Source organism: Python bivittatus, unplaced genomic scaffold (genome assembly GCF_059951505.1).
Source record: "Python bivittatus isolate LINGU-HERP-01145 unplaced genomic scaffold, Pbiv_v1 ctg000700_np1212, whole genome shotgun sequence".
Classification (NCBI taxonomy): domain Eukaryota; kingdom Metazoa; phylum Chordata; class Lepidosauria; order Squamata; family Pythonidae; genus Python; species Python bivittatus.
The window spans coordinates 87187420-87200000 of NW_028277098.1; the positions used below are offsets into that span (position 1 = coordinate 87187420).

The window sequence follows — 12581 nt, forward strand, 5'->3', positions numbered from 1 at the left end:
TTCCAACTGCATCCCATCTGCAAGCAGAATTTCCCCCCAATTAATAGTCTATGGCGTAACCAAACGCGCATGCGCCTTCCTCTACCCATCTTTGGAATCCAGGCCAGCAGGTATTTCACCTTTCCTCCAGGCGCAAGCGCATTGGCGAGCGTCCAATGTCCCTGCCATGGCAGGTGCCTCGCCTCTTCCCTTTCTCCCGCAGAAACAAGTGCGCAGGCGCGTTGAGGCTCGCAGGTGCGGCGGGGGTTCCCCCCCGCGCGTTCCCCGAGCGCGCATGCGTGCCCTGCTCACCGTCTCACCCCATCCCGATTCCCCTCCCTGGAGGTGCAGGTGCCAGCGCCAGGCAGCCCGGCCGGCAGACGCAGGCACGCACGCACGCACGCACGCCCCCTCTCCCTTCGCTCCCGGGCGGGCGAGTTCGCGACCGCGGTTCCGCAGACTCAGGCGGGAGGCGGCGGGTTCAGTCGGAGGCGGCCGAGGTGCGAGCCGCTGCCGCTCTTTGCCCTCGCGTCGCCCCGCCGAGCCGACCTACGGGTTCCCGCGCGGCATGAACCGGGTCCAGCGCGGTGGAGGAGGTGGCGGTAGCGGGGGAAGCCGCGGCCTCAGCACTATGGAAGTGAAGAGCAAGGTGGGTGGCGTCCGCAAAGCGGAGTGGGAACGGGATAAGCTTCCTCGTGTGTGTGTGGTGGTGGCGGTGGGGGGGGCTTTAGTGGCTGGGGGAGAGGAGGAGGGGGAGAGTGGCCCCCCAGAAGTCTGATTATTTTTTTACTGTAGTCAAGGGAGGAGAACATTGCCAAAGAAGCCGGCTGTCTCCTTTCGGGGCCAGGAAGGGTTTCGTTTAATTAAGGGTTGGCTTTTATTACCTCTTTGCGGCAGGGGAGGAAAGGCAGAAGAGTGTTCCTGAGCATGTAGAGAGGGCATTTCTATTGAGGACTAAAGAACCCCACCCACTTTCGCTCCCATTGTACCTGCCATAGGGCGTAGGGAAGTACTTTCAAGCAGAGGTGGTGAGTACAATTCACAGCCAACCTTGAATCCTGACCCCTTCCTTTTCAAAAAATAAAATAGGATTAGGCTGTGATTATATGCTAAGAAGAAACAACATTCGGTGTGTGTCATCTGTGTAGACTGATGATGAATTGTCCACCCCAAAAAACAAACTTATCTTGGTTTTTTGTCACTACAACCCCCCACCCCCCCTTTCTAATGACATGTTAGGTGACATTCATTTGGGATTAAGTGTCAGCAGGAAGGTGAGTAGAGACTAGGTAGTAATTCTGTCTGCATAATCCTACTTTATAAAAAGGGTACTTTAAATGAGTAGTTGCAAAAATTGCACTACTGTATAGGAATCCACTAGACGATGACTTAGTTCTTGTGAGTTTAGTATTAACCATTTTGTTATGTACTTAAAATTGATCATTAAAAATCAGGAAAATGCTGGGTTTCCCTGTCCTCTTTGTAACGTGTCTGTAGACAGATACATTAAGCAGCTTTAAAATGAGTGTGGTTGATTATAGAATTAGGAAATGGTAGGCCAGTATTCATGATTGGTATAAACTAATAGGGTGTGATTATGTGTAGGCGTTACCTGTTTGCCACAATTTGTGTGTTCCCCTCCACACACAGCATATTTGCTCCCTGCTGTAATAGCTAGTTTTGCCCAGACACAAGAATCTCGTAAAGTGTATTAGAATGTTGTGCTTTTGCTATCTTTTTTTGAGGAAGTATTCTGTTTTTTATCAAGTATCTGTCTTACCTGGGGAAGCAGTGACTAGTCACCACATCCATTTCCAGGCATAGCTTGGAGTGCTCTTTTTCTATCCATTAATTCACAGTGTGCCATGCAACCTTAGATGACATTTAACAGATGTAATATACTACTGTACATTATTCAGAAGTTGTCCTCAGTATCTTCCAATACTTTTGTTTTTTGAGTTTAAATATTTCTAATCTGGTTGCAGATCAGGTCACATTCTAAGTATTTGTAAAATCTCATATAAAGAAGGGGATGCCATTTTGAGCCTTCTGTTCCCTTTAGCCATGTTAATTTAGGTGTAGCCCTGACCTTCCTCATGAGGTACTGTAAAGATTTCTGAAATTGTGCCCACTTAGATACTTGAATTCTGATATTAAAGGTGAACAAAATTGATGTAATAATACAATTTAAAATGGATTCTTTTTAAAAAAAAGCATGGACTGATTTCCATCTTAGGTGATTTTGGAATATTTAGAGGGCCTGTCATTTGCTGTAACTATAAGTGAATTGTATCCGTACAAAATAGTTACCCTGGGGTGATTTCTAAACTTCTGTTAGTGTACACACCCAAGTATACTTTTCTGTAGATTAAACTGCCCTTTTATTATTTGTATAGTCATGCCACAAATTAAAGAGGTACGCTGTGCTACACATGACATTTTGAGTAACAGGATGTGTCATACTATAGCCTGACTGGGAGAGAACATTTTATCATTCATTTACTTTCGTGTTAGCTATTAGTGGATACAGTGAAGTGCTTTGGCATTTCTCTTAAATGTTAGATGAAAAACTATGGTTTGGTAGTAATTGCTATGGATTATAGTTTAAAACCTTTTATTGAAGTTAGCTAAATTTTTACATATGCAACAAATGTGATCCTCAAAGCATGTTTTACCTGGCATCCAGTGTTTTAGATTTAATATGAAGTGCAGTCCACATATCCTTGTTCTTTTCCATATTTCTGTATCTAGTGAGATTTACCACTCCTAAAATATTAATCCATTCCTAGTCTAGCTTCCCTGTAGCTCCTATATTCTACAGGTCAGCCTTCTTTTTACTAAGATGATTAGTCCACTTGCGTACCGGCTGCATTTCTATATTGCTAGTTCAAAGCTTTCTGAAAATGAAGGAATAACTGCAATTCCAAGTTTTATCTGAACAACAATTGATATTTCATGTGTGCCTGTATTGCCACTTTTCTTGTGTGAGTATGTATTGCTGCAAATAGAAAACTTGGCATAAAATCCAAATTTCATGAAGCTCTAATGTTTGTTTTTTTCTAATTATAAATAACAATATGAGTATTAAAAGCTTATTCCTCTCTGTTTTCATCTTTAAGTATACATCTGTTAATGATTTGTAGTGAAGCTTGATGAAAATAGATGGGAAATATTTGTAGAATAAAGTAAAAAAAATTTTTTAAACAGAACTGTCTGTTTTGCATATGTATACATTGCGTGTTGTGCTAAAATTTACAGTCTGAGAATTCTCAATTACGGTCAGCAGCTTCAGCAGGTGATGATTTTGAGGAAGAAGATTTCATTTTAAATTCCATCCATTCACTATAATGAAGAATTAAATTCACTATACGTGAAGAATCCAAATCAGAAAGAATTGACTGGCACCAGTTTCCAGTCAGGGAGAATATATTCCATCCATGTTCTGTGCCTGTGTAGCAAGTGCAGTTATTTCATGATTGCATCTTCAACACTACTTGCACTTTGAGAGGATGTCTAGCACTGCAAATATGTTTTATACTTACAATCTTGAAGGTGTGGAACAGACTGAAGACAACCTTTTATCATGGACAAGCATGGCACCTGAAGATAATCACCTTGCTCCATTTCATCTTTCACCTTGCCCTTGATCCTTTAACTATGGCATGTTGATGTGGCCAGGAGAAGAAAAGTACTGTATGTGTGTAATTATTTTATAAATACAAGAAACACAAAGAGAGATAAGACAATATAATGTAATAATTCAAGTAGAAAATGAAGAAGCTAAGGGAGCAAACTTCCAAAGCAATCTAACAAAACATGTCTTTTGAAAAGATGGAAGAGTCATAATAAATGCAGGTACAATTTTCTCTATTAAAAAAATCAAGACTTCCAGGTATCTGGAAAAATGTGTCAATTCTCAAAAAACAAATACATTAACAAACAACTAAAAACCAATGTGGTCATTGGTTATGGTGCTGAAGGTTTTAGTTCTCCCTCAGCCATGGAAGCTCCCCAGGTGACTTTGGGCCAGTCACTTTCTCTTAGTCCAACCTACCTCACAAGGTTATTGTTGTTACGGGATGAAAATAGGTCTTGCATTGGACTTAGATATAAGCACACACCTAATACAAATATTAATTCTAAACAAGATTGGATTGGATCATGTGGATGCCTAGAAAATTGAGGGAACAAAGCATAAATGCTTGTTTTTATCCACTTGTTATTTTATTTAATTGTTGTATGCTGCCCAGAATCACTTTGCGTGAGATGGGTGGCTATATAAATGTGACGTATAAATAAAAATAAATAAAAATGTTGCAGAGTAAATACTTGGAAGCAGCCTACAATTCTACCAATTTGAAGGATGTTACTCATGCAGTGTTTTTAAATTTACTTTGTGATGCCCCAGTGTGACAACACAACATGACTTATCTGTTCTGCTTGATTATTGTATAATATAAGCTTAATAGGCTATATAGAAATGAAGATGGTTTGAAATTAACTCCATGTATTTAAATGTCTTACAAGCCAAGGTGGAGGAGTATTGAGGCTGACCTCTTTCAGCCTGGTCAAGCTCAAAATGTTGTTGTGAAAATAGGCAATAGTATTATGCATGCCATCCTGGTTATACAAAATAAAGCTGAGATATAAATCTAATAATAAAAAATGACTTCACAGGGATTATTTTTTATTTCTTTGATCAGTTCATCCATATGTGGTAAGTGTTTTCCCAACTAGTTCTAAGTTCAGAATTCATCATAGTATTGTTGACTACCAATACTGTGAGCAGAGACCTTTCCAGAGATTGGGAGGAGCTATTCACAGTCACTCATGCCTTGGTCATCTCCTGAATGGATTATGTATTGTAACGTGGTCTGTATGGAGCTGCCTTTAAAGACCACTCAGAAGCTGCAGTTGGTCCAGCATGTGGTGATGCAGACAGTTATGGGTGTCCCTCAGAATACCTATGTTGCACCATTGCTCTGCAAGCTGCACTGGCTCCCAAAATAGGCTTCTGGGTAATATTCAAGGTGATAGTTACCACCTATAAAGACCTTCATGAGGCCAGATTATTTGTGGGACCTCCTTCTCCGATTATCTCTGCCCATCCCACTAGATCTGGCAAGGTAGGCATGCTCCAGGTCCCATTTTTAAATAGTGCCATCTGGTGGGACCAGGAAGCTTGCCTTCCCTGTGCCTGCCCTTTGGAACACCATGTCCCCTGAGATTCAATTGACCCTAACCCTGCTGACATTCTGTAAATCTTTGAAGACCTGGATGTTCTCTTGCGCATGGGGGTCTGGAAATTGGTTGAGCCCAACTGTGTGATCTGTTTTTGTTTTTAGTATAACTGTTATATGGATTTGGTTAGATTCTCCTTAGGTGCCATTATGTTGTTGTTGTAGTGTTTTGTTATTTTTTTGTTTTCTTCTGTTGCCTTTGAATCTTATGTTCACCACCTAAAATCGCAACTTGTAAGATGGGTAGCTATGTAAATAAATATAATAAAGAATAAAGAAATACCAATCAATTTAAAAGAAAGACATACTGATTCCACTGTCTTTATCAACTAAGTTTTAATCTGAGTCACTTTTAAAGTCTACCAAGTTTTTAGTCATTACAGTAAAGAAGCTAAATTTTCCATGTACATCCAAATTCTAATATGTAATACCTTTTGTACCAAGTTCACTGTCAGGCTGCACAGTGTTTCAAATAATGAACTGGAAAGGGTTACCTGAATTTGGAAACACAATTATGGGAGCTTCAAAATCTGTTCATTTTAATAAGGCAGTGACGTTTGAAAAATAATTTTGTTTATATGACTTATAGATTTGTTAGCATTTAAATTCAATTCAGAATCTTTTTTTACAGATGCATACTATTGTTAAAAAGTACACCAACATAGAATCTGCACAGTAGGTTAAAAGAGATAATGTAGTAAACAATAGTATTAAACTAGTGATAGGAATAATAATTGAGTAAAATTTTGCGACCCTTCTGGAAATCACCATTGACCTGTTAGCTACAAAGAAGAAGAATCTCTTCTGAGCTCCATCATTGTTGATTAGCAGAGTCCTTATTAAAACCTCACACCTGGTCATACAGAAAGGACAAAAAAAAAGCAGATGTGAGACTGATTCTACTTCCTCCATCAGGCAGGAGCAAAGACACTTGAAATGGAGTGTGTTTGAACTCCCTTTCAGCAGCAGCATTGGCAAATCATGAAATCTAACAAGAGTAAAGGCTTTCTGTGAGTTGGACATAAAATAGCAACAAGATAATAGCTACAGAAAACAAGCCCATTCTAAACAGAGAAGGACTAGAGCTTAGATCTCTCTACAGATCAGCATTAAAAATCTGCTGTTTCAGCTGAAACAAAGCTCTCTTGAAGCGAATTGAAGTACTGGGCAGATAGACTGCAAAATTGTAGGTCCAAATTAATGCTTGTTGTCTGTGACTGTATAAAATGGTTTTGTAAAATCAAGGTGGTCAGGAAGCTGTCAAAGATTAAGCCAAAATCTCAAGCAGCAAGTCTGCATGTAAGCCTCTATATAAATTAAGCCAAATTCTGGCCTCCGCAAAGTTGGAAATGCATCAAGTTTCTTAAAAATTTAGGCTGAGCAGGTTGAAACGTTATTTGAAATTCATGTACCCTTGAACTTCAATTAAAAAAAGATCAAACATGCATATACTCCTTTTATTTTCTACTGCTGTAAATGCTAATTTCTGTTAATTTCTGCTCATTAGTAACTTCTGACTTCTGCAGGTTGGGGGGGGTGTTGGTTTGTATTTTCTTTCTGCATTTTGAGTACTTTGGTTTTAAAGGCTTAGCATATTATCTTGACATGCTTTTAAACATTGGTAGACTAGACAGAGAAGAAGTTGAAAAAAATCCTGGAAGAAGGCAGCGGCAAAGTGCTTTTACTGCTGAGAAAAACTGCATTGATGCAGTCAGCGGGGCTGAGAGTATGTCTTTATCTTTAGGCTTTCTCTACTGATTGATTGAACTCAAATGTAGAAAATATTATTGGAATCTTCCTTCAGCTGCTATTTCTGACCTAGGCATTACGAAGTGTGGAGAAAAGTGAGTGCAGTTTATGGAATATCCACAGCTGAAACCATTGAGTAAGGAGACTTACAATTCCCTCTTTCACTTGCGTGCCTAATATATACGCTTGCATAATTGTGTAGGTGAGATGCCTGAAATACAAAATCTAGCATCCTGTCCATTCAGGTGTAAACAACAGCCGAGGGCGCTGCCGCCACATTCCTTATTAGATAATAGTTTCCAAAGCTAGGAAGGTACTGATTTAGAAGGATGCAGGGGAAGTACTTTAGTATTTCCTTTCAAAATGAATTTCAGATTACGTACTGACTGAGTGAGAATACGGAGGAGCATTTTGTAACAGAAAAGGGTGGAGAATTCAATTGCAGCAGAACCTGCGAGAGGGAAATGGCTTAGGAGATTTACTGTGCAGTGCTGTGCATGCTTACTGAATAGTTAGATTGTGTGGGATAGAGAAACCATTCGTGGGTTCATACTGTTGGAAAGAGACATTTACATAGGATAATGTACGGATGCATTTGTTTGCTATGCTGTAATTACTGTTTTTCAAGTTACTGACTATTGTATGTAAATCTTATATGAATGACAGGAATTTTGGGGCTGGTGAGAATGGGGAAGACAGGTAGCTTGACATTTTGTATAGAAGTGGTTTTTCTAGAAAAAATTGGATTACGTTATTTGAAGTGAAAACATTCATTTTAGCCTATCATGTGGGATTTGAACATTACATTTAAAGAAATCAAAAGCTTTGCTAATTTTAAAAAAATGGAATATTGGAAACCATGTTGGGAAATCAAGTTTTTGGGCTTTTTAAAGATATCTGCCCAGGTAGATAGTTTTTAGCCAGCGTGATTTCTGTTTGAGTCAGTGTGATTTCAGTGTGAGACAAGGAACCTGAAGAAGGCATTAGGAAGATTAGTGAAGGTGAAAGTGCTAGATGTAGATGGATTGGAAGAAGTGAGGGGACTGTCAGGAGTGGATAGCAAGGTAATAGTGAAAACGTTCCAGAGAAGAGAAGTGGCAAACCATTCCTGAACTTGGGCCTAACTGGAAGGCTCTACACAGTTTCCAGTGTCTTCAGGCTGTGAGAAAGTTGATGATAGATGAATTGTGTTTGCAGCACAATCCACACAGAGGATTGCAGTGAAATGGAAGAAGAATACAGTGGCCACCATGATAAAGGAAGCAGCGTCAAGGAAGATGTGAATCCAGGCCTGGTTCTGAGCCTGGAAGCAGCTGGTCCATGGCTTGGGGATACTCCTAGACTCATGGGTCCTGCTGGAACAAGACATGGAAACCATGGCTTAGGAATCTTCACCCAGCTTTGGCTTGTGTACTGGTTATGGCCCAACTTGCCTTTGAGACTCTGACTCATGCCCTGATCACTACATGATTGGATTACTGTAACTTATTCTATGTGGGGCCACCTTTGAAGACAGCTTGAAATCTGCAGGTGGTACTGAATGCAGTAAGAAGGCTGTTAGCTGGGGAAACTTGCTACTGCAGAATTACAACTATCTTGAGGTCACTGCACTGTTCACCAGTAGGCTTCTGGGCCCATTTCAGGGGACTGGTCATTCATTTCCTGTAAAGCAGGGCACTGGGTTATAGAAGGGACTGCCTTGCCAAGTGTAAGTCTGCCTGCCCAGTCAAGAGAGGGCCTGCTGAGAATCCTGATGTTGCCTGAGGTGCAGGGATTGTAAGCTAGGCATCATACCTTCTTGCTAATAGTTCCCACACTCCAGGATACATTGCCCTCTGAAAGACAGTTGGCACTGGTTCTCATTCTGAAAGGCTTTGAAGATTACCATGAACCTCTTCTCTGTTGTGGGTGTCCTTATCATTTTATTCTTCAAAAATAAAGTGAACTCTGGGTAATCTCTAAAGGATCTGTCTTTTCCCCCTTTTCTTTATATTGATGAGGTAACGTGATTAGGTGAAACGTGAGGAAGATATAAGACAGCACAATCACTTTGTTAACATTTAATTAAAAAAAACAAATTAGCTTTCATTAAATAACTTATAAACATGTTCATTTAATATTACAATATATATTGTCTTCTCTGGCAATAAATATATTCCTAACCTTGACTCTCTGACCAGTGGTTTTCCTAGATTGGGACTTCCTCAGACTTCCTGTTCCTTCGCCCCTCCCTCCTCAGTATCCCCCTCCTTCTGGAATAAAACACTTGCCCCATTTTGCCATGTTTTGACTGGCAGTTCCACCAATCAGTCATTACAAAGACCATCTTATTTCAGTGGATGACCTTTCCTTTAATGTGTGCTTTTGTTTCGATGGGGGATGGAAAAGTATGTTTTTGTTTTGTGCTTTATTTTCCTTGTGATTAGGATAGACAAAAAAGTTAAGATGTATGCAATTGCAGTGTAGTTTTAGCTTCTCAGATTTTAGATCAATCACTTGAAAAGCAAATAACTTATAACTGAAACTCACAAACTTGCCTGAAATGGAAAATAATTCATCCCATATTTTTGATCGTGTAGGATTGCATAGCGTTTTTAAGTGGGAATTCATTATATACCGCATGTGCAGTGTTTTGGCATGTATAGGCCACTGACGGATATAAGAAGGAACATCAGTGAATAAGAACGAGGATACTGGAATGAAAAGCTATATAGACATTTCAGAAATGATTGGGGACATGAGCTTTCATTTTCTTATCTTGGGTGCAATCCTTACAGTATATTTGACATCTCGATTTTTATACATTATTTTGATGCATACATTTTCTATTGTCTGATTGTTACCAATGTTTTCTGATTTTTATAGTTCGGTGCAGAGTTCCGACGGTTTTCTTTGGAAAGGTCAAAACCTGGCAAATTTGAGGAATTCTATGGATTACTTCAGCATGTTCACAAAATACCCAATGTTGATGTCTTAGTTGGTTATACAGACATTCACGGAGATCTCCTACCAATCAATAATGATGACAACTACCACAAAGCAGTCTCTACTGCTAATCCTTTGCTTCGGATTTTTATTCAGAGAAAAGGTAAGCATTTAATCAGCATTATAGCCTTCAGTGAGATTCTTTATGATAAATGGATGTTATTTTTTTATTTTTTTCCTGTTTCTGCTGTAATGGCACTTAATACTGGCTTGAGATTTGCTGAATTATTTGAAATCTTGAATTATTAATGTGCTTTTTTCCTTGTTATATAACCTAACATTGTATAAAGTGCAGTGGGTTCCATCTTGTTTCATTTTGTTTCAGTATACAAGATTAATATGTGTATGTGAATGGCAGTTTCCCTCTCCCCATACTTCTGACAGCACGTGATTGTCAACTGAAACATCTCTGGATTCCTTTGATTTAATCCTTGGATCATGATGTCAGTCTCACCTTCTTTGTAGCATTTGAATATTGTTTGCTCAGCTTTATCATGAAGGAATGAATCTAGTGATAGTTGAATGCAAATGGCATAATAAAAACACCAGCAGCAATTACATGAAAAGAATTGCTCATTTGATTATCTTAGATGGAATATTAAGAAATATAGCCTTAATTTAGGTTTTAAAATTATTCATGATATCTACTTAAATTAATTTTTAAAAGAAGCTTCATTGAGAAACATCTTGCATGATAACATCTCATATCTCTGATTCTGCCCTTCTTCAGATCCAGTCAACTATGGTTGGATCAAGAATGAGCCTTTGGGCTACATATTGCTCCCTTTGTGTTTTCATTATTCCTGCTGTTGTCCACATGGGAGAAGCTGTAGTTTAAGTGCTGTTTGCTTGAGGAAGCAGCGTATCTGATTGGTAAAGAAAAAACTGGGTGTGTTTGTGTGTGAAACAAGACTTACTCTTCTTTAGATAAAACTTGTTTGATTAGTCTGAAAGGTGTATTTTAATTAGATTGCTAGCTGTCCACTTTATTCTCATGAATTGTTTTTCTCAGGAAGAAGGGAGGTGGGCTGTGTGAAAGAGGAGAGGGAAGGGAAGTTAGCTGATTTTACTTGATACAAGTCATCAGCTGAGGGAGAACACCCCTGGAAGTGAATCACAGGTTAGCATGTTAGCACACTTTAGTCTTGCATTACATGTGGGAAGTAATAAAAACTGAAGTAAAGCATCTCAGACTAGATGTGTGCATTCCAAGCTGAGCAACAGGAACTGCAGTTGCTCTCTATGAAATGACAAATGGATATGAACAGTCTGGAATAAAGGGAAGAATCTCAAGAGCTAGAGGAAGGAAGAAAGAAAATAGGGCTATGGAAAAAATATGAGGCAAAAACCAATTTTTTATGACTGCATTGTAGCTTTTATATGGAGGACTAGAGACATAGAAATCAGCAGTGGAACCTTTAAAAGTATTTTGAGAACTGCATAATGGTTCTTGGCAAATGTGCTGCAGAATGGGGGAGTTTCCCATTTTGGACACATCAACAGAAAAAGCCTTGTTTCCAGTGACCGCTGCTTTGAATCCCCCCTGGTTGGAAAGGTGAGGCCAAATTAGATAGATAGATAGATAGATAGATAGATAGATAGATAGATAGATAGATAGATAGATAGATAGATAGATTCTAAAGAGTGAAGAAAATTTGAAAATACCTCATTTGTCTTAGTTAAAGGATAAGTTCATCTGATTAAGACAAAATATAAAGTAATCAAGACAAAAGGGAAGAGGAAAACAGGCTTGAAGTATGTTTATCTGTTATGGATAATGAAATGAAAAATCCACTGGTATTTCAACCTTTCTGTGAGCCACGTTTGGCTGATGTTCTCTTGTTCAAGGTACCCTTGATGGCAAATGTATTTGGCTACTGTGAACTGTGTGTTAAAAATAATGATGGGAGCGTTGAATAGTAAGTAGTGGTTGAACATTAGTAAACAATGGAATACACATTCCAGTAGCCCATTTCATGTATAGTCAGTGTATCAGGTCATTGTATTGTACTCTGGAATCTGAATAGCTTGGATATGCCAAGATAGTATCTATTTCTGTGTTTTCCAGTCACACAAAGAATCCATTCTGCTTCTGAGTGAAAGCAGAGGCCTGTCAATTGCTCCAGTCACTCTCCTTTAGTGGCAAGTCATAATTATTGAACTCAGAGCCAAATAATCCTTTACAATTGTTTACACAACCTTATATTTAAGGCCACAGTCGCAATGCAAGTAACTCCCATTATATTGTATGCATACAACTAAAGATGCATGCAGTTGGGCTCTGTCCCATTTTCTGATATTAAAGCCTTGCTGCTGGTGTTTTTGCTGTTTTTAGTCTCCCCAACGTTTCTGTCATGTGCATTTTCCCCAATGTCAATTCTGATAAAAAGATCCAAGCTAAATCTCTTGAAGCAGAGAGACTGATTCATAAGTCAAATTTAGCAGCTCTCTCTAAAGCCTTTTAATAGTCATATGATTAGAGCAAATAATCCACTTTGTTAGGGATGAGATTATTTCTTATATTTAAACACCATGTGTGTATTTTTAACTTGTTTATCTAACAATTAACACATAATGCATCCACATTTTCTGGTCAGGTATCTTAAGACAGAATTGTGCAGTTCTGTA

General features: G+C 39.0%; 1 protein-coding gene across 1 annotated transcript in view; it reads left to right on the forward strand.

Moving 5' to 3' along the window:
* The first annotated feature begins 396 nt into the window (after nt 1-396).
* Nucleotides 397-12581, forward strand: part of PARD6B (par-6 family cell polarity regulator beta) — a 30502-nt gene continuing 18317 nt past the window's right edge. Inside the window, exons 1-2 of the mRNA XM_007432852.4 lie at nt 397-628; nt 9834-10056. Of these exons, the coding sequence (XP_007432914.1) occupies nt 548-628; nt 9834-10056 (304 nt within the window). The 5' untranslated portion in view covers nt 397-547. The remainder of the gene's footprint in view (nt 629-9833; nt 10057-12581) is intronic.